Genomic DNA, 26,462 nt, shown 5'->3' on the forward strand with positions numbered 1-26,462 from the left:
ACTTGACCAAACATTCAAGGACTTCCCAAGGAAGCAACATAAGCCTGAAGTGCTCCTTCTATCAACTCTATCACCAGCAAAATCTGCATCACAATAACCAACTGCAGAAAAATCATCAATCTTAGGATACCAAAGACCAAAATTGGATGTGCCATGAATATATCTAATGATCCTTTTAACTGCAGAAAGATGAGACTCTTTAGGTTTGGATTGAAACCTAGAACACAATCCAACACTTTGCACTATATCAAGCCTAGAGGAAGTTAAATACATAAGAGAGCCAATCATTCCTCTGTACCTAGTCTCATCAACATCTTTCTCAGTTTCTCCCTTATCTAATTTAGAACTAGGATGCATGAGAGTTCCCATGGGTTTGGCATTTTCCACACCAAATTTCTTAACTAATTCCTTGGCATACTTTTCTTGATGAATGAAAATACCTTTTTCAATTTGTTTAATTTACAGCCCAAGGAAGAAATTAAGTTCACCCATCATACTCATGTCAAATTCACTTGTCATGAGTTTTCCAAATTCAGAACAAAATGATTCATTGGCTGATCCAAAAATAATGTCATCAACATATATTTGGACTAGAATAAAAGAATCATTAGAGTTCTTGATGAATAGAGTTGTGTCAGTGGTGTCTCTTTGAAAACTATTTTTCAAAAGAAAAGAACTAAGTCTCTCATACCAAGCTCTAGGAGCTTGTCTTAAACCATAGAGAGCTTTAGATAATTTGAAAACATGATCAAAATGCTCTTTATTTTCAAAACCAGGAGGCTGCTCCACATACACTTCTCTATCTATCACTCCATTCAAAAATGCATATTTCACATCCATTTGATATAATTTAAAACCACAATGTGCAGCATAAGCTAAGAGAAGTCTTATGGCTTCCATTCGGGCAACAAGGGCAAAGGATTCATCAAAGTCTATTCCATCTTCTTGGTCATATCCTTGTGCCACTAGCCTTGCCTTGTTTCTTGCAATGCTACCATCTTCTCCCAACTTGTTCCGAAAAATCCACTTGGTGCCGGTCACTTTCTTTTCACTTGGCCTTGGAACCAAAGTCCATACTTGGTTCTTTTCAAACTCAAGAAGCTCATCTTCCATAGCTTTAACCCAAGAAGGGTCATTGAGTGCTTTCTTGACGTTTTGAGGCTCAATTTGTGAAAGAAGGGCAATGTTTGATCCTTCATTTGCCTTTCTAGTGGAAGACCTTGTTCGCACTCCATGAGAGACGTCCCCAATGACAAATTCCTCAGGATAATTCTTCAAGAATCTCCATTCACGAGGTCTGGTGGACTTGGATGCAGATTGAGATACCAAGGGATTCTGAGTGCTACTGGCTTCAGGATTTCCTTCAGATTCATGAGACAAAATAGAATTGTCTCTGGAATTTTCAGCAGTTGCAGTTTCTGGTTCAGTTTGACCAGAATGATCTTTCTCTTGATTTTGCATAGTTTCAGCTTCCTTTTGAGCTTGATTTCCTGCATCACAATCTTCCAAAATACTTTGTACCAAGTTAGTATCACAGAATGTAACATGTATGGACTCTTCAATAATTCTAGCATATTGATGATAAACCCTATATGCTTTACTGGTTGTGAAATATCCTACAAACAAACACTCATAAGCCTTTGGATCAAATTTTTCCAAATTTTCTTTGTTATTTAAAACAAAACATTTGCATCCAAAGATGTGTAAGTAATCTAATTTTGGTGGGTAGCCTTTCCAAAGTTCATAAGGGGTTTTCTTAAAAAATTTCCTTATGATTGTTCTATTTAAAATGTGGCAAGCTGTGTTAACCGCTTCAGCCCAAATGAATTTTGGAACATTACTCTCACAAAGCATAGCTCTTGTCATCTCTTGTATGCTTCTATTTCTTCTTTCCACAACACCATTTTGTTGTGGTGTTCTTGGACAAGAGAAGTTGTGAGATATTCCAAGTTCCTCACAAAAGGATTCAAACAAATTATTTTCAAATTCAGTTCCATGATCACTTCTTATAGAAGAGATTTTCAAATCCTTTTCATTTTGAATTTTCTTGCAAAAAGGTTCAAAAACCGAAAAGGCTTCATTTTTGTGTGCAAGAAATAAAACCCAACAAAACCTAGTATAGTCATCCACAATCACTAAACCATAATGTTTACCTCCTAGGCTTTGAGTTCTTGTTGGACCAAATAAATCAATGTGTAGCAACTCAAGTGGTCTTTTAGTAGAGATGTTTTCTTTTGGTTCAAAAGAACTTTTTGTTTGTTTTTTCATTTGGCAAGCATCACAAGTGATATCTTTGTCAAACTTTATCAAAGGAAGACCTCTTACTAATTCTTTCTTTACAAGTTTGTTTATTTGAAACATACTTGCATGGCCCAATCTCTTGTGCCATAACCACTTTTCAGATTCTTTAGAATGAAGACAAGCTACATTTTGATCATTTAGTTCATCAAGAGTAAGTCCATACATATTATTGAAACGCTTGGCAACAAACATCACTTCATTTGTTTTTTCAGTAACAACACAGCATTCAAATCTTTTGAAAATCACTAAATATCCTAAATCACACAGCTGACTTATACTCAAAAGATTGTGCTTCAAACCACATACCCAAAGTACATCATCAATGAAAGTAGATTGCTCATTACCTACTTTTCCAACAGCAATGATTTTACCTTTACCATCATCTCCAAAGGTCACAAAATCTCCATCATACTTGTTTAGTTTGATGAAGTAGGTTGACCTTCCAGTCATGTGCCTTGAACATCCACTATCCATGTACCACATGTCCTTTTTGTTCTTGGATGCTAGGAAAATCTGCATGATGAGTTTCAAGTAGCCTTAGGTATCCAAATTAATTTGGATCCTTTGAAGTTAATCCATCTTGGTTGCCCAAGTGCATTGAAATCACAAACAACATTGTAGACTTTGTTTCCTACAACTCTCTTTTCAATGAAGCATTGTTCATATGAGTGACCAACTTTCTTGCAATTAACACAATGATTTTCTGATGTGTGTCGCTGAAACTTAGGTGAGTTAAATTGCTTGAAGTGATTAAATGGTTGAAATTTTCTGGTTTTTGGAGGAGACGCATTTCCTTTAACAAACTGATTCTTGTTATAATTGTTCCTCTTTGCAAAAATATTTTCACCAGAATTTTTAAAACTCTTTGGATTTTTCAAAAATGAGGTTTTGTTATAGAAAAATGGTTTCTTGAAAGCAGCCTCATTTTTCGAAATATAACCCAAACCTGGCCGGTTTGAACTCGGATCAGTTCTTGGTGAAAGCTCAGTTTCACTTGTGTATACTTCATCAAATTTTTCTTCAAAATTTGAAACATATCCAATACCCGATTTGTTTGGTATAGGTTTGGTATTTGATGAAGAAGCCACAAATTTTATAGAGGAAGTGTTGGAAACTGCATCTTCCTTGGCTATGTAGCCTAAACCAGATTTTTCAAACAATGGTCTTTGACTTGCAAGTAATTTGTCCAAGTTACTAGAACCTTGAGCAAATTTTGCTAAGTCACCATTCAGCCTTTTAATCATATCATTTAATCTTTCATTTTCAGCAATTAACTCATGAGAAGGATCTACAATGTGCTTTCCTTTTAATTTTTCAAGTTCAGATTTTAGAAATCTGTTTTCTTCAATGATGTCCAAAGCACATTCAGTTTCCTTCACCTTTTCTTTTAAAAAATCATTTTCAGCTCTTAATACATCTCTTTCAGATCTGCATTCATTATATTTATCAAGCAGTTTTGATGTGTTTAAAGTGAGATCATCAATAATAGCATGCAAGTCCTCAATGGTCAAATCATAATAGTTTACCTCATCAAGATTGTTGTTTCCAGCCATGAAGCAGTCTTTGTCATCTCCTTCAGATTCTTCTTCTTCATTTGAGTCATTCTCAAGATCCTCCCAAGTTGCCATGAGTACTCTTTTCCTTTCCTTCTTTCCTTTGTCCTCCCTTTTGAGCTTTGAACAGTTTAGCTTGAAGTGTCCAGCCTCCTTGCAATGATGGCACGTCACCTTGCTCAAGTCTATCTTGTGCTCCTTTGAACTTGAACCCTTGTATTTGCCCTTGTTCTTCATCATCCTTCTAAATTTCCTAGCAAAAAACAAAAGCTCGTCATCTGAAATACCATCACTAGACTCACTCTCTTTCGGTTCTATTTGTGACTTGAGGGCTATTCCCTTTTTCTTTGAGTCTGTGTTTGTGTGTGTGGCTTCATAGGCAAGGAGTTTTCCTCTCAGCTCATCATAGGTTATGGGACTTATGTTGTTGCTCTCGGTTAGGACAGTGGCAGTGTTTTCCCATTCTTTTGTGAGGCTTCTAAGGAGTTTTCTCACCAAAGTTTGTTTTGCATAGTTTGTACCCATAGCATCAAGGTTGTTGATTATGATTGAGAATCTCTCAAACGCTTCATCAATGCTTTTTCCATCCTTCATGCTAAACATCTCATACTCTTTTCGCAGCATATCAATCTTCGTTTCTTTTACTTGTTTGGTGCCTTCGTGTGTAACCTGGAGTTTTTCCCAGATTTCTTTGGCTGTCTTGCATCTAGACACCTTTCGGTACTCTTCAAAGCTGATAGCACAGTGAAGAAGGTTGATTGCTTTGGCATTCAGCTCTATCTTCTTCTTATCATCTTCATTCCATTCAGCTTCTTCTTTTGGAGTCACCACTCCATCAGCACTTGTCTTTGTTGGGATCTTTGGACCGCTCACAACAATCTTCCATATGTTGTAGTCAATGGATTGGATGAAAATCATTATCCTTTCTTTCCAGTAGGAGTAGTTCTTCCCGTTGAAGAAAGGTGGCCGGTTGTTTGACTGGTCTTCAGTGAGGGTGTAGGCAACTGTGGTTGTGCCCAAGTTGTTTGCCATTGGATCTTTGCTCCAAGTGGTTAAGCTTGATTCTTGAGACCTTAGCTCCTGATACCAATTGAAGGTTGTGGTAGGCTTAGAGAAGGAGGGTTGAATCTATTCCTTCCTTTTAAGTTGCTATTATTATCCTTTTAAAATAAACTTTCAATTCTGATTCTATTTGTACTCAGCAGCAGAAATTTATGAGACAATTTATTTTTGTCTCATGAATATCAAAAAACAGAACACAGCAGAGAAGAGAAAAGCTAACACCAGCATGTATCCTGGTTTGGTTGCCTTGTGCCATGCAACCTACGTCCAGTCTACTCCACAACTATGGAAGAATTTCATTATAGTTAATAGTATTACATACACCAATTTCACAGGATTGACCCAATCCTCTCACACTCAAGTTCTAACCTAACTTGACATTGGCTATGCTAATACCTAACTATTCACTCTTAGTGCTAACCCAACTAAGAAAGGGATACCTTACAGGTACAAGATACAAGACATAAACATACCTAAAGAAATCAGAAAATAACTCTAGGCTTTTCTCTCAAGTGTATCACTCAGCCTTTTTCCACTCATGGCTTTTACTTGAGCTTTCTCACAAGAAATTACAGAAAGATAAACTTAGAAAAGTACATTACAATCAGTAAAACATGAAGGAGATTGACTTCATCAGCAGCCTCTTTGCTATGTGCAAAATCAGATTCGCAAACCTCAGATGCAGTTCTTCAGTATTGGCCGAATGCTTCTTTGAAAGAAAGTATTATCCAAGTAGAGGAACTTCTTAACAGAACACTGTTCTCACTCTCTGGTTTTCTCTCCTTACTTTCTGAATGAACATCAAGCTTCTTTTATCTCCTTGCATGTTGCTGGGTTCTTCTTCCAAGGTCAACACCTTGAGCCTTGAGCTTCACCAACCCACAGAATCACTTTTTCTCATTAAACCTTAGAGTAGAAACTTGGCTTCTGATTTCTTCACCTTGACCGAAAGCCATATAGCAGCAACCATAGAAATCTTCCAATGGTCAACTTGATCTGAGCCCTTGAAAACCAACTTGGTCCCCAAGTCTTGTTCAAGACCGTAGATACACAGCAGAGAAGAACAGAAATCCTCTTTTCCTTGTATCCTATTTCGGATATAGTAGAGAGTTGGGAAGAAGAGATGAAGATTTGATGCATGCAAGAGGAAATGGGTTACCTTTAACCTAAGCTTGATTGGGTTTGAACTGGGTGATTTGATATCTGTCTTTCAAGCTTAATCCTTCTCTCTCTTGCTTCTTTGGTGACTAGCTTGGTGAAGAAGCTCTCTCTCTTTCTCTTTCTTACTTTTCTGAAACTCTGATTTGACTAGGACAAAAGAAAGATGAACGTTGCTTTTGGTTAAGCAAAAGAGAGGGATTTGCTTTTCTGAAACCAGATCGGGCTTGGATCGGGTATTGATATGCTTGGCCCGATTTGATTTCTTTGGCTTCTTTCTTTGCTTTTCCTTGGGCTCTTAATTATGCTTTCAGCCCAACATTTTGTTGATTGCTTTTTATTCCATTTGGGCTATTGAAATTTGGCCTGCAACAATAAACAATTAGTAATAAGTAAATATAATTAATCAACACTAATTATTTATTTTGCCCAAAAATAATGTTTGTCATCACTAATTAATTTAGTTAATTTCTTAACTCAACAATTACCAACCTGAAGCTAATATCAGAAAACACCTCTTTTAGTTCCAACATATAAATCCGGTTTGCCAACTCGAATAACCTTTCCACTGCATAAGAATATTCACAAGTACAATGAAATCTCAACCATCTCCATATATTCATTAAGTTTAAATATAACATCTTCATTTTTGAAGTTTCACTAAAAATGGCTTTTGTGAAATTACATCTTTTGATACTTAAGTAACCAAATTTGAGCTAAAATAGTCTTTATCCAAGCTTGTGTGAGTTTGCTAAATTTATCAAACTTTACTATCGGATTTCTTAATAGCAACCAACTTTCACAACTCACAAATAGAACATAAATTTTTTCTCTACAAATCCCTAATAGAACTCGGTCATAAATCGCTGTAAGCCATCAAAATGTGTAAAACCCTCAATATAAAGAAATAAACGAGAAAGGAATAAGAGGCATAACCTGCTAACATAGAAGATAGAGGCACAACGACGGCAGAGGAGAGACAGAGATCAGCCACAAATTTGAAATGGAGAACAATGCAGATCCTCAAAACATTTTTTAGTAGACAAATCAGATCAAAGAAAGAAGAAATAAAAAATAGAGAAAAAAAACTGAAAACGGATCTGATTTGAGAGAAGGAGCGTTTTTATTTACCTTTTTGAAAGGGCCTGAGCTTCTTCCTCTGTGAGCTGACCTCAATGCAAACGAGGAAAAGCGATAATTAGAAAAAGAATTTGAAAAGTCAGAGAGAGAGAGAGAGAGAGAGAGAGAGAGAATAGTGGATGAATGTGTGAACCTGGCCGGAGCGGGTGGAGGAGGCGGGAGGTGAGGCGGTGGTTTCCATGGGAGGAAGAAGACGATGAGGAGACCTTAGGAGATGGCGCCGAGACCAGAGAAGATGACACCGACGGGACCTCAGGAGACGGCGGCGAGACGTGCGCAGAAGACGGCAGCGAAAAAGACGACAACGCTCACAGAAGACGGATGACGGTATCTGATTGGAGGAGATGAGAATGGTGTGGGTGACTTAGGGTTAGTGAGAGTAATTTAGATAATATGTATTTTTTTTAACTTAGCGACCGCTTTTGTGACTGATTAATTTATAAAATCGATCACTAATTTAAAAATTAGCAACCGATTTAGTGACCATAACTTTAGTGACTGAATTTGTAACCAACCACGTTTATATTCTAGTTGTATAAAACTAGTTGGTCACTAATTCAGTGGCTATTAGTGACCGATTATGTTAGTCACTAAAATCAGTCGCTAAATTAACAATTAGCAACCGATTTAGCGACCGTTAATTTAGCGACTGAATTAGCGACCAAACAGTTATCCACCCTATTTCACTATTAGTTGCAAAATCGGTTGCTAAAATAAAAAAATAGCGACTACTTTTGTGACCAACAGTTCCAAAGACATTATTTCTGTTTTAGTCGCTAAATCGGTCGCTAAATAAAAAAAATAGCGACCAATTTTATTTTGGTTGTATTTAAAACTTATCGGTCGCTAATTCAGTTGCTATTAGCAACCGAATTTATTGGTTGCTAAAATCGGTCGCTGAATATAATTTAGCGACCAATATTGATTTGGTCCTGAAAATTCTGTATCGATTGATAAATTGGTTGCTATTCCAGTATTTTCTTGTAGTGCCATTTTAAAAAGCATAAAATTGTCATCAAAATTAGGTAAAAACGGCAGTTAAATCTCTCATTTTATTCAGGAAAAAAATGACAGTTTGAAAAACCGCCATTTTAAACAGGAAAAGCGCATCATATTTGTGTAAACAGAAAAAATGACAGTTTGAAAAATCGCCATTTTAAACGGAAAAATGCCATTATTCAACTTAAAATGACGGTTTAAAAGTGTCATTTTATATTAAAACAAAATGCTGTTATACCCCAATAAAAATGGCGGTTACAACCGCCGTTTTAAACAATAAAAAACCGTCATTTTATTTGATTAAAACGGCGGTTGAAACCACCAATTTAACCGTCGCAGAAACCGCCGTATTATCCTTAGGTAATTGTGATGATTTTTTAAAAACCGCCGTAATAGCCAAAATGACGCTCAGGATATCGGCATTTCTTGAAAGCACAGTTTTCGATAATAATGGCAATTCAAATTGCCGTAATTACCAAAAAAACTCGCCATTTTAATCAATTTTTTTTTGTTGTGACTATAATAAATCATTTTTAGTTACAATTTTTTATTAACAATAATATAATGATTATTATATGTTTTATTTAATCTATGATTTTGCAATAGTTATATATTTGCTGTTATTATTATATGTTATAATGGCATTAATATACTTTTGTAGCAATTAAAAATTTTTTTACCATAATTGTCGTTCAAATTTTTTAACAATAAAATATAAGATGACTAATGTCGACTAATGTCTAATTTTCATTAAATATATTAATAGCTATTTTATTGTTACTAAAAGTAAAATAAGTAGCTACTAAAAGTGATTTTTATCTAATAGTGATACGTCGAGTACTTATTTGAGTTATTTCATACATATACACATAGTTTTACTGTCTATTCATACAAAAACACTAAACTCGTCCGTATTATTCTGCAAAAGCAAATTCTCCCTTCCAATTGTGTTCCAATTTTTGTTGATACATATATTTCATAGTTAGCATAAAGGTTTGAAAAAATTGAAAAAAATAAATAGTTAGGAGGAAGGGGCAAGGTGTTTAAGAAACCATGAAAATTTTCATATAAATTGGTAAACTAACTAATTGAATCCATAGTAAGGCCAACCTTTGCAATCTGTGTACTAAATAACATCTCTCTGAATCATATAAAGAGATGATGTAGAGCATATATGTTTTTATCTTCTACAAAAGTTTGGGCTGATTCACAACAAAAGGTAAAATATTTTTTTTAGAAAGAAAGGTTGATGACCATTCTAGACTATCAAATTATTAGAAATGGATTTTCTCAATTTTTTTCTTTCAATTGATATTGTCAAATGTAATCTTTTATTCTTCAACATCATCTTCACCTTCACATGTTTCTCTTAATTCCATTTTACTGTATTAATTGAGAGAAAAAATTGAGAAGATTTATTTTCTCGAATCACTAGGTAGCACTCCTATATAAACTTAGGATGATGATTGGCCATGCCTGGTTTCTTGCCTAACAACCTTCTCCATAAATTGTATGGAAGGCCAAGGGTGTGTGGAAAGCGTGGGGGGCACGTCAGACCATTTAGGAGGCGAAACATGTTGCTTGGGGGCATCGGATGGAGATGACGAATTGAAACTCAGTATAGGCTTACTTGTCGGCTGTGATGGCGGAAAGACACTCAATCTAGGCCTAGCTTCCGGTGGTGGCGGTAGAGGGACACTTTTTCCAAGAGGGATTGTTACTAGCTCTTGGGGTGAGAACTTCATCTCTTGTATCATCTTAAGATGCTTAACAACAGTTCGCATGGTCGGCCGTATCGATGGCTCCTTCTGGAGACATCGGTGCGCAACGTCAGCCAACATCCTCGCTGCTCTTAGAGGATAGTGGCCTTTCAGCTTAGGATCCATGATCATGGATAGTCGGAATTCATCGTTTAGGAATGGCCAGCTCCACTTGACTATGTTCTTGTCTACATTTGGATGGCGGCTATCCACATTCCTTATACCGGTAAGTAGCTCCAGAAGAATGATTCCAAAACTCCATACATTGCTCTTCGGAGTAAGTATTCCTCTTTCGAATGTTTCCATTGACATGTTTCTAATAGCCTGACATAATGAATAAAAATAGGTCCAAGAACTCAATTAGATCATTCTCATTAGTTAGTAGAATATTCTATACACGGTTTTGTTAGATAGACAATAACTTCTTTAAATAATGTGAATAATGAATTCTAGAACTCCTTCTTCAAATTACTACCTAAACCTTAACATTAGGATAACCATTCGGATACCTAGTAAATTGAACATCCAGCTATTGTTAACTGTATATGAGTAAATCAAAAAAAAATTATCTAATTAAGAATAATCAACATAATCATCTATATACCTAATGAATTGAACATTTATCTAACATATCTATTATTCACATTATTTAATATTTTTATTGTTTCGCTGTATTTTTACTTCTATAAATAGGAATACTGATGATATGATGATGTAATCAATCATGCAAGAAATTGATAATTGACATAAAAAAAAGTTTTTGAAATTCTGCTTCTAGAAATGATCTCTTTCTTATTTCTCTCTGTTAAGTTCTAGTAAATTCTTTCTTATTTTATATCTTACCCATTACACCTGAACAATAATAACAAAATTCATGGGACAAAATGAAAGGGTACAAAATCTATAGAAGCAACACATATAAAGGACCTTTTGAGTCTAATTAAGAAAGCTTACTTCCTCTGAAACTCGCCCGACTACGCAACCATACCCTGAAAGCTTTGCACTGAAATCCTTTTCAACCTGTATGTTGGCTGTTGAAAATTCGTTGTACATTGCCTGTAAGAGAAAGAAAACCCTAATAATCTTCTATAATCATGCTATGTGCACCCAAAAAAAAAAAAAAAACTTTAAAAACTCATATATTTATATATAAGTATATAATAATTGATTTAGTGACTAACTTTTTGCATATAGATAACATTTTTTGTATTTTCTAATTGTTCAGTCAATATCAAAGGGATATAAAATAACTTAGGTCAAATGGTAGTCATTAAATGAGAATTCAACCAGGAGATTGTATATTAAATGTGCATTTAAGTTGATCGTAATAAGGTAAACATGGATGGTTCATTATTACCTGGAAGGGCCCTTCATCATGCAAGAAAGTAAGACCTTGTGCAGCACAAATGGCAATTTTCAATCTTGAATTCCAATCGAGAGTTGGGTAATCAGATGTACCGTAAAAAAGCAAGCGATCCAAGCTTCCAAGGTGTAGCCTTTCATACACCAACATCCTCGGTTCTGAGCTGTCACGTGCATGAAATCCAAGCAACCTACAAATGTTTGGATGTTGCAAAGATGCAAGAGTATTGACTTCATTAATGAATTCCTTCAAGCCCTGCAAATAAGAGATACATTTATTTAGACTGCATAAAAGAACTCACTGCTTACACAATCTTCTCAAGGGCTAAGTTGCCGGAATACGAGAATAAGATTTTTATATAAGAATGTATTTTTATATAAGAATATATAAGAATATATTTAAAATCATTGAATTAATTTATATAGTTAAGATTAAATGTATCTAATAAATGATATACGAATAATATATTTATAATTAATGAATGCATGTGTAAATGCAATTATATTCATTGCATTTAGAGTTATTGTATTTAATTTTTATTCAAACATACTTAATAAATATAATGGTTATAAATGTATCCATACATGAATTCAATGATTATAAATATATTAGATCTATTTAATTTAAACAATTTAAATCAATCTAATAGTTATAGATGTATTTTCATATATATATTACATTTTTTAAAGAAATTGCATAACTAATAAAAATATGTTTTTGTTAAATTAATTAATTTTAAATTAAAAAAATAAAATACATAAATAATCTAAATAATAAGATTTTGAAAATCAGACTAATAGAATTAAAAATTTAAAAATTTAAAAATTCAACTGAAAATGAATTAGATATAATAAAATAATATATTTATACAAAAAAATATATTTATTAGAAAAGAATAACTTTTATATTTTATTATTTTAAAATAATTAATCATTAAAAAATCAAGCCAATTTAATTGACTAACCGTTCTTTAATCAATTTTTCCAGTTGTTTGATGAGTTTATTGTCAATCGGCCTTTAACCAAATATGAGTGGATTCAATCCGATTTTCAGAATTTTAATAGTCAATTTAATATCTTAAATTGTACATTTAAATAATTTTAGATAAAAAAATAAATAAAATTTGGGAGCCACTTAAATAAAGACACTTAAAACATTTTTTTTAAAGACATTTTTTAATAATTAAAATTTAATCTATATAATCGATCAAATTGTGTTATTTTTTGTCAAAATTAGATCAGATAAATCGATTTGACCGAAAAATTGGTAAACCAAATCTTGAATCGATCTAAATTAATATTTTTTTATAAGAAATGACTACAATATTTTTAGTATAAAAAATGACTAAAATATTTTTATTATATATATTAATTTTGAAAACCTTAAATCTTAATTCTACAATAGAATAGAAAAAAGAGAAGGGTTAGAAGTTAGATTTTTTAATATATATATATATATATAATAGAAGTATTTTAAATTATTTTCTATAATAGGGGTATTATAGTCATTTTTATAAAAATATTAATTTAGATCAATTTAAAATTTATTTTATTGATTTTTTAGTCAAATTGATTTGTTTGGTCTAATTTTAACAAAAATAATACGATTTAATTGATTACGTGTATTAAATTTGATTTGCAAAAAAATATATTTAAAAAAAAAGATGTTTTAAGTCTCTTGTAAAATTTATTGAAGAGGTGAGTAAAAGTACCTGAGTTGAAGGATGAAGGCGGGTGACAGTAGCTTGGAGCTTCCTTGAAGAATCATCAGCAAAGGAAGCTTTGTAACTGCTTGACAAAACACAGTGTGTGTCCGACACACATCGATCGGAAGAGAAATTGTCGCAAGCAGCTGCGATTTCGTCGTAAAGGAAGTATCGAAGCGAAGCGCTATGCGAAAGCAGCGAAGATCCAGAAGCATGCTGAGGAGGAGGACATGGAAGCGGAACGGGTTGTGGATTTGTTGGAAAGTGCTCCTTCATTGATCCTTGTTGACGCTTTGGTTGTTGTTGTTCATGTGTAACTGAGGCCGAGCCATCTTGTTCTACTTCGCTACCAGGCGGGGGAGCAGAAACACTGAAACTAGCTGCAGGTGAAGACTCTTGTGTTCCATGCTCAACTAGCTGCCTAGCTACACGCTCGATACGGTTGATTCGATTCCTCAACATCATTTCATCAATCTTTTTCTTCTTGCTCTTCAAGAATGTCAAGAACCCCATCCTCTGTACCAATTTCTGTATTAGAAACTCTCCGGACAAACAATTTTTGGTAATTTTGGTCTATATTTGACCAGCATAAATTCGAAATTATCTTTTAACAAATAAATTTTATTAATTGTGTAAATTTGATAAATATAAACTCGTTTGATTCTTTTCACTGCATGATCCCCACTCTTGATGAAATGATTTGCCAATAAGACTTCATTAAATTCTCACGACAAATGTAAAAGAATTATGAGAATTAATCAAACCCACTGAACTCTACTACATGTAATTAAAACAATATAGTTTTATAATTTTAAATAAATTTAGCTTGAGAAAACTAAATTCAATTCATTTCCACTGCATTTATTATGAAAAAAAAAAGAAGTCGATTGATCACACCATTAATTATCAGGCAAAAAATTTAAGACAAATTACCTGGAAAAAATATGAGCAAATTAAACCAATGATAATTCAGTTAATGCAACTAAGCGAGATGCTATTTGCACCTTTGAGGCTATGATTCTAGGGCAACAAAGGATATGAAGTAATAAAGAAGAGTTGAAAGGAAGTGAAGATTGTTGTGAGTTGTGAGAGCAAAGAAAGAGGGAGCGGTTGACGGAATATATAGTTGAAAAATTGAAAAATTAGAATAGTGGTCAAACACTAAAAAACAACAAAATCACATATTTATTTTTAATGATTAATGTCATATTTTTTTTCATTAAAACAGAATCCAGAACACAAACACAAAGATGGGAATTAACATTTTTTCAATAAACATAACTAGGAAATCTTTTACTCTCTCCGTTTGTCAACTTTTTTTTTTTTTCTCTTAACCAAAAGCTATATATAATTTTCCTTTTTTCAGAATTTAACTTTCATATAATGTTAACGCTTTTCTTTTTTACTTTTACATTGTCTTTATCCTCAAATATTACTATGATATAGTAACTAAGAATTTTTTCTTTTAAGAGTTTTGGTTTAAGTAAAATTTACACAATCATCTAAATTTTTTCTAATGACTATATAAAATTTTCTTAAATGACTATATTTTAAATTATTAAAGATAATTATTTTTACTCATCATCATGTGGTATATATAATTAAGTAACTGTATAGAATATCTTTAGAATGCTAATATACACAAATTAAAAATCCTTTTTAATAATTGATAATGTTGAATCCAAGGTCTAAATTTTATTATTACGAAGCATGCTAAGCTCATTCAATTTATCAAAAGAAAAGTCCTTGTGAAAAATAGAGATATCTGAGTAAGAGATTTTTACTTTTAGTGATAAAATATAAAATTTCCGGATAAATGTTTGAGGTATGTATCATACCTCGTCGATCGACAACTTTTTTTTTTTTTTACCGAAGATATGGAGACTCGAACCCGTAACCTCTTAATTAAGTATGAGAAGACTATGCCATTTGAGCTATTGCTTCTTGGCATCGATCGACTAATTAACTCCACTTGATTAAATCAATGTCATATTCAAAAAAGAATAAATAAAATAAAATACAAAAATACAACTTATATATTGTTGTACTTATGCATGGTATCTTAAATATTATAGATGATAGCATTACAATTAACCATGGTATAAAATTCTTGTAAAAAGTAAAACTATATATTATATAAATTAGTTTATACTTACACCCCAAAAAAAGTTAAAAAAGTTGATATCTACAATGTTAAAATTTGCTTTTTTTTTTTTCCTTTTATCTTTTAAATGTCCATTTAATTTGACCTCCTGTCAAAGCAGTTTTTGACATTCCTCAAAAACAGTGTGCCTGCTTCCTAATATAAGCTAGTACTTAGTTTGAATTTTGACTAGTTTTATTTTATCTTTAAAATAATAAGTAAAAATAAATAATAAAAAAATGATACGTTAAGAGTTAAGAATAAGGAATAAGGATGTTGAATGTGTGAAAAAAGGACATATATTTTTAATTTATTTGGTTTGGATTCTCTCATTATTTGTTTCCATTCAAATAGAAGAAGCTTTTGCTTTATATTTTCTAATATTTTCTTTACAAGGTCAAACCTAGGATTAATCTCCAGTCAAAAAACAAATTAAACTGAGTAAATTTCAAAGATGCAATATCCCATTTTCAAAGATGATGAGGCATACTTGGAATTTTATTTACTTTTAAACATTGTAAGTATGGTAATAGCTTCATAAGCATAATATTTTCGCAATTATTAAATTAAAAGTTCAAAAAGAACACATGAAAATGAATCACTAAATTAAAATATTCTATAAATCAGAATGAAAATTCCATTAAAAGTTACTTTTGATAATAAAAAATTAAGTATATATAATTGTGTCCCTAGAATTTTCAAAATATTTTAAATTTATATTATTATTAACATTTTGTCTCTAATATTTTAAATCTTTTTCAATTATACCCCGATTCGTTGGAAATAATATTCTTAAAAAGATGATGATGTGACAATACTAAATTAACATGTCACTAAAATGTAACATTCCCAAGCTGCGCTATTTACCTAAAATTACCATATCATATAATGTTAACTCTACAAACATCATTGAAATATACTTAAACGTTAAATGTAAAATTAAAATCAATAAACGTTTAGGACAAAACATATAGTTACTATATTTTGGTTTTTAAATAAAAATCATATTAATAATATGAAATGCCTCTAATATACATAAAAGGGTGATTGAATCGTGCTTATAAATATTTTCTGAAAATTTGAGGTCTCAAAAGCTAATAAGCTTAGGAATTATGAACACTAAAGGTATATATTTCTTTAAAAAAATTATTATTATTAGATCATCTTTTAAAAAATATAGAGATTATAAAAATAAAAATAATGTTAGGTATTTATTTTTTTTTTTTAGTCAATATTAGTTAATTTTTTTAAATTATTTTACTTATTTTAAATCTAAATCCTAAATCATAAATTTCTTAACCCTACACCCAAAATTATAAATACTAAACTCTAAATAACTAAAAATTAATTTCTTATATTTTTTCTAAAAATAATAGAAATGAAAGAGGCAAAAGACTTTAGAAATATAAGAGAAGAGTTGGAAAATATCACACAATGATGTATATTTGTTTTGTCAAAATCTATCTGCATTCAATCCTCAACAACTATTAGATTTCCACTATATCTTCATTCTTCAATGTACGAGTTCATGATCATTGACTAACCTACTCAACCAAAAGAACTCTGATCTTCAGATGTAAACCTATAGATGAACTTTTCTCAAGCTAAGCGCTAACTAATATCACATTAATCTAAGATCTTTCTATATTTTTTCTTCAAACATTCTTCAGCTAATTAAGCGAGATGATCGCTATTGGATAAATATACAAAGATATATGAGAGTTTGTTGTGATAAATCATAGAAACTAATGTGTGAGTTTCCAAAATAATTTCTAAGGCTTTTAACACTCAACTTTTGTTGGTAATTTTGACACTAGAATATACAAATGAGATATCCTATATTACAAAAACTTTTAATTTATTGTTCTCTTCTAAGATGAGAAGATATTAAACAGAAATAGATATTCTCAATTTAGAGATTTTTGAACAAGAGAATAAAAACATTGAATACTTTTTCACTTTGTGCACTTTGTTCTTTAGTTTTTAGGGTTTCCAAAATGATCTCATATATAGTGAGAGTGACTTCTTCATTAAAAATCCTTCTCTTTTATCCGTCCATGATCATCGAAAAAGGTACAAAGTACACTCACTACTGAAAACTAATTTGAATTTGTATGACTCAAAATAATTTTTATCTTAATTATTTAAAATAATTTCAACTTCAAAGATAAAATTAGTTTCACCCTTAATAAGATTCTAAAGTTGTAAACTAGTTTTACTGAATCTTGAACTTTGATCTTATCATCTTCATTGCTTGTATGTTAAAATCTATGAGCAAAAATTTTGAATTTATAACATAATTTTTTTTTGTTAAAATTCACTTTTCTTTTTACAAAATTTAGTAATTCTTTCAATTTACGTAATGTTATCAATACTTGAAATTTATTTTTGTCACTTATCAAATAATTTTACTATACATAAAATATATTTATCATGCATCAAAGATGTTTATCATTTATCTGTCCCAAATAATCATAATGATTTCTAAGAAACTAATTCAGCATTCAACTAGAATTACACCATGCTATAATAATACTAATACCCACTAATGCATTCTTTGATAGCACATGAATGCATGTATGCCAAATATGATTTTTGTTAGACAATTATTAGGGGTGAGAAGCATATGAAATTAGGAGCGCAACGAATAACGGAGAAAAATAATACAAAAAAAAAAAAGAATAGAAAATTTATGTAGACTAGTTTTTTAAACACTAAATTTTCGTGAGGTGTTTATTTTTTTTAGCACTCTAAACAAAATAGGATGATGCCTGAAATTTGGCACGTGACAATTCAATGTTGGAAGAGCTTGCAAAATTAGTGTAGTTGCTATGTTGAGGGAGTGTTCATATGCACCATGTTAAATTACGAAGAATATTCATCTATAACAACTTAGAGCCTTAAATAACAGAAGTTGTCTGGAATATGTGAAATTATTGACTTGTGCGAAACCAATCCTTGTAAAGGAAGGTTGATGTTGTTGAAGTGAAAGAGTGCATTTGATGAGTTTCCCCAAAAAAAATGAGAGTAGTATTACAATCTTTTGGTTCAAGAATATAATAGTTAGAAACTTAGAATTAAAGATTGTATTATTTACTCTAAAACGAGACAGTATATAACAAAGGATATATTTGCTTTATAGTACATTTTTGAAGGCCTTGATGTTGATGTTAAAATATAATTAGGATCAATTAGGATTAATTAGCATTATTTAGCATATCTGAATATTTATTATAAGATATTATATCTTTATTATTTCGATTCTCTTAACACCTATAAATATTCTTTTATATTGTATCATTCTAGACAACTTGAATATTCAAATTGAATACACACAATAATACACAGATCATTTCTCCAATTTTCGAGAATTGAATAATTAATTTCGGATTACCATGCAAAACCCTATGCCAATCATCATTGTCGACTTTTGCCTTATAATAATAATAATAATAATAATAATAATAATAATAATAATAATAATAATAATAATTAGAAGACTATTAAAATTTATTATTTTTAATTATTAATTAATTATCAATATTTAAAAATATGAGATAAAATATGTTGTTGGATTATGAATAAATTTTCATAGCTTCTTAGCATTATACAACAAATGAAAACATGAGTACAAATACAAAACAAATAAAGCATACAAAATGAGAGTGCAATTGAATTTGGTTTTGAAAATATAAGTATGGTTGAAAAAAGAAGGGACTATATTGAATAAAAATGTAAATGAGTCTTTACATTAAATATAAATAATAATTAATTTTTATATCTCTTGTTAATTATTATCAAATTCACTTTTTTTTTAATATTTTTTCTTTATCATTTATAAAAGATTTGAAGTAAAGAAGAAACATCAAAAATTACAGAAAATTAAAAAATATATTAGCAGAAAAATTATTATATTTTCATCAAATTGAAAATTATAGCAGCCAAAATTTTAGAAAAACGCTAAAAAAAATATATTGAAGACAAGAAAACAAAAAATACGAAAAGGAACTTGAAATTTAAAAGCCAAAATAGCTTAATAATAAAAAAAAATAAAAGAAAGCTACTAAAGTTAGAAAAATCAGTGAAAGAACTAGTGTAAGAGTCCAAGAGAGGAGAAAAAGAGTTGGAGGCATTAATTTTACTTTTTTTTATTATAGGTGAGTGAGGGTTTAATTCTTTTGGGCGGGTGAGATATAAAGAGAAAATATTTTTGAATTGAAAATATTTTTATTATTTTTAATTGAAAAAATAAAAAAATTTATTTTTAACTTTATATTTACTTTTAAAAATATTTTTATTGAAAACAAAATTAAAATACTCAATTCAATATGTTTTTATGTTTTATTTTCATTTTCATTAAAAATAAAAATAATCAAACTATTTCGTTCCTAAAATTGACATAAAAAAAAGATATATCACATGTACAGCCAAATAAGGTAATTATACGAATCCTTCAAGTTATTCAATTTTCATCTTATACTGAATGAAAACAAACATGAAAATCTTTCAAAAAAATTTGTCTGCATTAATTTAATTATTTGATTAATAACCGGAAAAAAATGAAAAGGACAAAATACTCAATTTGCTTGTTAAATGAAGCTTACATACGTTTAAAGTTCAATGCACCCAGGTTTCGTAAAGGATGAAATAGATGAGGTTTTCAGGGATAAATGCACCGATAGAGTAGATGATGTATTCAGGGATGAAGCACCGACAGCACCGTCAATCTTCATTCATTAGTGAATGGAAAATTTTGTATGTTTCTGAATCTTACCAAAAATATTTATTTTTAAAAAATAATTTATTTTTTTATATGATGATATTATTATTTTAAAAATATTGTTTATAATTATTTCATTATGAATAATTAATAAACCATATATTAATGCTTTTATGGTTTTTTTAGTTATTAAAAAGTAATTAATTAGGAATATATTTTTTTACCAAATATTTTACAAAGTTAATTGGAATTCTAATCTATAACATGTTTTTACGTATAGTTCTAGAATTTATATACTAAAATTAAGAAGGAAAAAGTAAATAATACAAAATGATTGGAATATGAACCAATTTTTTTAAATAAGAAATTAACTAAATGAAAATGTAAATAATATAAAAGCCCTAGCTTAAAAATTTCTGTAAAATTTGTCAAACTAAAATTTGAATAAATTTAATTTTATAGAATTGATCGTGAATAAAAGTGATTTGTGATCATGATAACTCTATATAAAATTAATTTTGATAGAATAAATATTATTTACATAATGATAATTAAGATCAATTTAGATAGATAATTATTAAAATAGACATGATATTAAAGTATAATATTATCCTTTTAAACATGTTTATTTTTTTTTATACTTTTTCTAATATTTTTTTATATTATATGTTATTTTTTAGTACGCTTTGTATTCCTTTTTAGTACATTATTATTATTATTATTATTATTATTATTATTATTATTATTTGTTTAATTTGCTCTACCTAATAAGATCAATAATTTCATATTATGGTTAAAAAAATTTTTTATATTATTCTATATTTTTTAGGTATATACATAAAAATGTTAGTTTATCTTTTTTTTAATATTCTCTCCTGTATCGTATTCTTTTAGTACTCTCGGTATTTTTGTTATTAATATTATTTTAAATTATAATTTCTACTAATTATAATTCTATTATTATTTATAATTATATTTTTATTTAATTTATCCTTTCTAATAAGATCAATAATTCATATTTTAAAAAATTACAATAATAAACCGTACACAAAAATTTCAATGACAAATTTTACAAAGTTAAAAAAAATAAAATCCATATTTTTTTATATTGCTCTCCTTATTTTTTTATTTAAAACTATTTTGGATTATAATTTCTCATTACTTATAATTTTATTATTACTTTATAGCTAGTTTTTTATTTAATTTATTTTTTATAGTTAGATTAATAATTTTTAAGAATTGTTATTTGTGCGTGAAGGAAAAAATAAAGGATAGAATTAATAAAATAGACAAATGTAACATCCTACCACAGAGAGTATTACACCTAAGATGTAAAATAGAGGTGGCGAGGTACTACGACTTCTAAAATTAAAATACATACATATAATAGCAGAAAGAATACAATAAACTAAGAGCCTTGGAAAATGGGTAAAACAAAATCGCGAAATAAAAAACGCAACGCTCCAGAAACAGAATAACTTGTGTGTGATGAAAACCATAACTATCAAACATAAGATAACAAAAGTAGGAACAGAATGCCAAAGATACATGATAACAAGCTCCTAACTCAGTCCGCGAAGTCAAGACTGGCCGGAGAATATATATATATATATCTAAAATCCAAATGTACATAAACAAAATCCTGTCTCTCCATAAACCTCTAAGAGGGTCAAAAAGAATAAGTTAGGTAGAGAGAAAGCTAAGTACTTATATATACATCACTGTGTAATAAGATAACCCTGTAACCACTCCACTTCAGGTGTCCAAACGCCTAACGAGATGCCTCTCGACCTGCATCTGAAAAACAACAACATAGTATGGAATGAGAACCGGAGGTTCTCAGTATGGTAAAGGTGCCACACACATAATATGTAAGGTCCTGGGAATGCCAGAGGCAATCCTAGAACACCAACACTCAGATTATAGAGCTTGAAGTATTAAACAGAAGCCATAAAAGGTGGTTTTCTAAAAGTATCTAAGTTTAACTTAACCTTAAAATCTTAGTCCCTTACTGTCATTCCTCCATACCTCCATCTCCGTCAGCATTTCACAGACAAATAAACAGATAAAAGCAAGCACAAGAAGGATACAAGTACTGCAGGTAACAAATATACATTTAGCATGGCAAGTACATTTAGGCACACCCAGTTAATGCACAAACAAGTAATTCAAGTAGTATGCATATGATGCATGCCTGTCCTATGGCTGATGAGGCTCATCTGTCGGTTATCCAGCCAACCCGACAAGTCCGAAAACCTTAGACTGTCCCTCGACGTGCATCCCCCAAGAGTCTATGCATAGCTTTTTCTCAAATAATCAATATTTCTCAATGGGGGTTAACATTCCCAGGAATTTATAAGTGCCCGGTCACCCTTGCGTCATAGGGTCAACAGAGTATCGAGTTTTCAAATTGGTACACGTGGTGGCAACCCACGACACTTTATCCAGGGAATCTCGTATCTCAGATTATTTAATCATTCAAGCCAAGTATCATACATGATCATTCATTTGATTATCAAGCCAAGTGTCATACATGATCATCCGTAGCATTTCAGAATCAATTCATCACTTTTTAACTTTACTTCACCTCCAAGTTATCCCCATTTCCTATCTTCATCTGATTATCAACTGTAATACTATTATTTATAACTAAAGGAATGAAAATAGAGGTTTAGAAGTTGAAACAGGGTTTTAAAACTCAAAATCATGTTTGCTGTAACAGGGACCACGCGTACGTGTGGCTCACGCGTGCGCGTGGGAGTGTGAAAGTGCAGCTCGCGCGCGCGTCCTTTGTCATGCGTACGCGTAGGAGAAAATTTCATGTCACGCGTGCGCATGGGACCAGTCGCGTACGCATCGCCAAAAGTCCATGCCACGCGTACTCGTGAGCGTACGTTTTTTTTAAAATACAGAATCAGTAGCAAAGCTGCAGAATTGCAAAAGAAATGGCAGTTTTGAGGTATGATCTTCCAACGCACATAACTTCTACGATTTAAAACATTTTCACCCGTTCTTCGAATGGCATAAACATCACGAACCCAATTTTTATTTTAAAATAAGTTGGAAACAAATTGAGGGTCCAGAAGCCAAGTTATACCTCGCCGAAGTTTGGCCAAAAATCAACTTTAACAAATTCTTCAAAACCTCATTTTTCATCCAAGATTTCCATTCCATTCATTTCCAAACCTATCAACACCAACTCCAAATGCCAACAACAATGCTCAAGAAGCTCTATATCATTTCATCAATCACCATTCAATAATATTACACAATTTTATATTCCAACAAATCCATCATGATTTCCTACAATTTACTTACAATCATATAATCAATAATTCAACCATATATCCCTTCAAAAACCCATTTAGTAACAAACTCCACCTTATAATCAAATCACCAAACCAAACCAAGCATATTCATCAATCAAGTTACTAAACATTAAATATACACCTGCATTCCAGCTTATCCTATAGTCATCTAGCATAAGTTTTCACAGAACCTTACATATTAAATGCAAGAAACCTAAACCATACCTTGACCGATTTCCACATAACGATCAAGGCAATTTTAATTAAAACCAAGATAGCCCCTCAAAAACTCAATAAACTCTAGGCTCAGCTTCCTCCAAGTTCCAATATTCACAATTTCAAGCTCCAATTATTTATGCTCTAGCTAATACACATTTATAACACATATATACCCAATTTAATTCCCAAAACATAAATTCAACAAATTAAATAGTATTTATATTATCCTCACCTTACCCAAGCTTCACATAAGCAAGAGTGAATGTTTTCCTTAAGCTAATTGGATCCTAAAACATCAAAAATCAAAGAAATTCAACATTCCTACTCAATTTTCGAAAATTTGGGGGAAAAGGAGGCTGACAGTGATTATACAAGTTACCAATGAAATTGTTCCGGTAGAAACGTAGAGCTTGACGCGGTGGTCGCGTGGCTGCAAACGGTTCGGCTATCGGAGCTCGGACAGAGGAGTTACGGCGTTCAGGAGTTGACGCAAGGGTTTCGTGCCCTTCTCTTCTCCTCTCTGGTGCGCTGCTGTTTCTGCTATGTTGGTGAAGGAAATGAGCTTTAGGCTCATTTAAATGCTGAACCGGCTGGGCCCACGGCCCGATTTGGGCCCGGTTCAACCGGTTCAGCCCGTTCGGTCTAATCTTGGGCCAATTTTTTCGAAATTAGTGTCAAAATTCTCGTTTCGATGAGTTCTATACTAATTTAATATTATATTTGCGTTTCTAATCTTCTTTATTAAAAACTAATTTATTGACTAATTATGTACTAATTTAACGGGGTTTACATCCTACCCACCTAACAAAGAATTTTGCCCTCAAAATTCGGATGTAGTTACCTTAAAAGAGATGTGGGTACTCCTTCCGTATATCTGATTCGAGTTTCCAAGTGTGTTCCTCAATACCAACTTGACTCCAAGCTACTCTTACCAATAATATTCCTTTCCTACGTAATCGTTTAACGCTGGTGTCATCAATCCTTACCAGAATTACTGGAAGTGTTAGATTTTCCCTCACTTGAATCGGTTCCGATTTCAGAATATGACTTGCGTCAGGAGTATATCTCTGAAGCTGTGATACATGAAACATGTCATGAAAATTCAAAAGATATGGTGGTAAGGCAATCCTATAAGCTACCGGCCCAATTCTTTTCAGGATCTCAAATGGTCCAATATAACGGGAATTCAGTTTCTTAGTCTTAATAGCTCTTCCCACTCTAGTGGTTGGTGTAACCTTCAGAAAGACATGCTCCCCTTCTTCGAACTCCAAAGGCTTTTGCCTTTGATCAGCATAGCTCTTCTGACGGCTTTGGGCTATAAGCATTCAGCTACAACTCTTCTTTATCTGCTCAATAGTTTCAGTATCATCTCAGTCCCTAATAAACTCCTTTCTCCAGTTTCATACCAACATAGCAGAGATTGACATTTCTTGCCATACGAAGCCTCATACGGAGCCATTCCGATATTCACATGGTAGCTATTGTTATAAGCAAACTCCACTAATGGCATATACCGATCCCAGCTCGCCGGCTGGTCCAAAATACAAGCTCTTAGCATATCCTCCAAGGTCTGGATGGTTCTCTTTGATTGTCCATCTGTCTGAGAGTGATATGCAGTACTCAAACTCAATTAATTCCCAAATGTACGCTGAAAAGCTCCCCAAAACCTTGATATGAAAACGCGGATCTCTGTCAGATATAATGGTAGAAGGCACGCCGTGCAACCTGACAATCTCTTTGGTATACATTCAGGCCAATTCCTCCATTGTGCAACTTATTCGAATGGGAAGAAAGTGAGCTGATTTTGTGAGTCGATCTACAACTAATCAAATAGCGTCACAACCATACCTGGTTCTAGGTAAACCTATCACAAAATCCATTGCGATACTCTCCCATTTTCATTGTGGAATCTCTAAAGGCTAAAGGGTTCTTGATGGTCTCTGATGCTCAATCTTAACCTTCTGACACGTTTAAACATTTAGATACATGCAATGCTACATCATTCTTTATCCCTGGCCACCAGAACATCACTTTCAGATCTTGGTACATTTTGGTGCTTCCTGGATGAATTGAAATCCTGCTCTTATGAGTTCCCTTCAAGATACTTTGTCGCAGGTCTTCGACATCTGGCACAACAATCCGGTTCTTAAACCTCCATAAACCATCCTTACCTTCTGACACTCTCCACTGCTTTTCCTGTTTAATTGCTGGCAATATCTTACGCAACGCTTCACCATCTTAATGAGCCTTCAAAAGTTCTGATTTAAAATCACTTGAAAACTTCAACTGACTCAAACACAGAATTCCGGATTCTTCCCTAACTCCCAGTTTCAAACCTTGGAATGCCTTTAGTAACTCTTTTTCTCACAACATCATCCAAGCTGCATATAAAGACTTTCGACTCAAGGCGTCTGCCACAACATTCGCTTTTCTTGGATGGTAATTCAATTCGAAATCATAATCTTTCAGAAGCTCCATCCACCTCCTCTGACGAATATTCAACTCTTTCTGCTCAAATAGGTACCCCAAACTCTTATGGTCTAAGAAAACATAGAACTTAACTCTATAGAGGTAATGCCCTTCAGATTTTTGGAGCAAACACAATAGTAGCAAGTTCTAAGTCGTGAGTCGGATAGTTCATCTCATGCGACCTTAGTTGCTGTGACGCGTATGCTACAACATTTCGGCGCTGCATTAGAACGCACCCCAAACCCTTTAATGATGCATCACAGTACACTTCAAATGGTTCACTTGGCTCAGGCAATACCAACATGGGTGTAGTGATCAACCTTTTGCTTCAGTTCTTGAAAACTCTCTTCACACTCCGAAGTCCAGACAAAAGGCGTATCCTTCCTAGTCAGCTTAGTTAAAGGTAAGGCAAGCTGTGAAAATTCTTTAATGAATCTCCGATAATACCCCGCCAAACCTAGGAAACTCCTGATCTCTGTCATTGAAGTTGGTCGTTCCAATTTCATCATTGCTTCTACCTTAGCAGGATCCACAGCTATTCCCTGTTTACTCACCACGTGAC

At 31.9% G+C, this 26,462-nt stretch overlaps 2 protein-coding genes across 2 annotated transcripts; both read right to left on the bottom strand.

Annotated features, from left to right (window-relative positions):
- Window positions 1-9,667: 9,667 nt before the first annotated feature.
- On the bottom strand, window positions 9,668-14,113 carry LOC107647452 (putative serine/threonine-protein kinase PBL1). The gene is made up of 5 exons (XM_088491034.1): window positions 13,975-14,113; window positions 13,048-13,557; window positions 11,331-11,591; window positions 10,928-11,029; window positions 9,668-10,297 (listed from the first exon to the last, which is right to left on the bottom strand). The coding sequence occupies exons 2-5, from the start codon at window positions 13,552-13,554 to the stop codon at window positions 9,668-9,670; spliced, it is 1,500 nt and encodes a 499-aa protein (XP_088347160.1). The 5' UTR covers window positions 13,555-13,557; window positions 13,975-14,113.
- A 10,160-nt stretch (window positions 14,114-24,273) lies between these two features.
- On the bottom strand, window positions 24,274-24,756 carry LOC148562872 (uncharacterized). Its single transcript, XM_088491035.1, has one exon. The coding sequence runs from the start codon at window positions 24,754-24,756 to the stop codon at window positions 24,274-24,276; it is 483 nt and encodes a 160-aa protein (XP_088347161.1).
- Between the last annotated feature and the right edge of the window lie 1,706 nt (window positions 24,757-26,462).

This window comes from Arachis ipaensis, chromosome B6, assembly GCF_059453495.1.
Source record: "Arachis ipaensis isolate K30076 ecotype BB chromosome B6, ASM5945349v1, whole genome shotgun sequence".
NCBI classification, from domain to species: domain Eukaryota; kingdom Viridiplantae; phylum Streptophyta; class Magnoliopsida; order Fabales; family Fabaceae; genus Arachis; species Arachis ipaensis.

What these genes read in the sequence shown, in the direction of transcription:
- LOC107647452 (XM_088491034.1), bottom strand. Translation starts at nt 13,554, where the DNA reads ATGGGGTTCTTGACATTCTTGAAGAGCAAGAAGAAAAAGATTGATGAA. An exon ending in GCCTTCATCCTTCAACTCAG is followed by an intron (nt 11,592 to 13,047) that starts GTACTTTTACTC and finishes TCTTATTTGCAG; the next exon opens with GGCTTGAAGGAATTCATTAA. An exon ending in TCGGGCGAGTTTCAGAGGAA is followed by an intron (nt 10,298 to 10,927) that starts GTAAGCTTTCTT and finishes TCATTATGTCAG; the next exon opens with GCTATTAGAAACATGTCAAT.
- LOC148562872 (XM_088491035.1), bottom strand. Translation starts at nt 24,756, where the DNA reads ATGCTTATAGCCCAAAGCCGTCAGAAGAGCTATGCTGATCAAAGGCAA.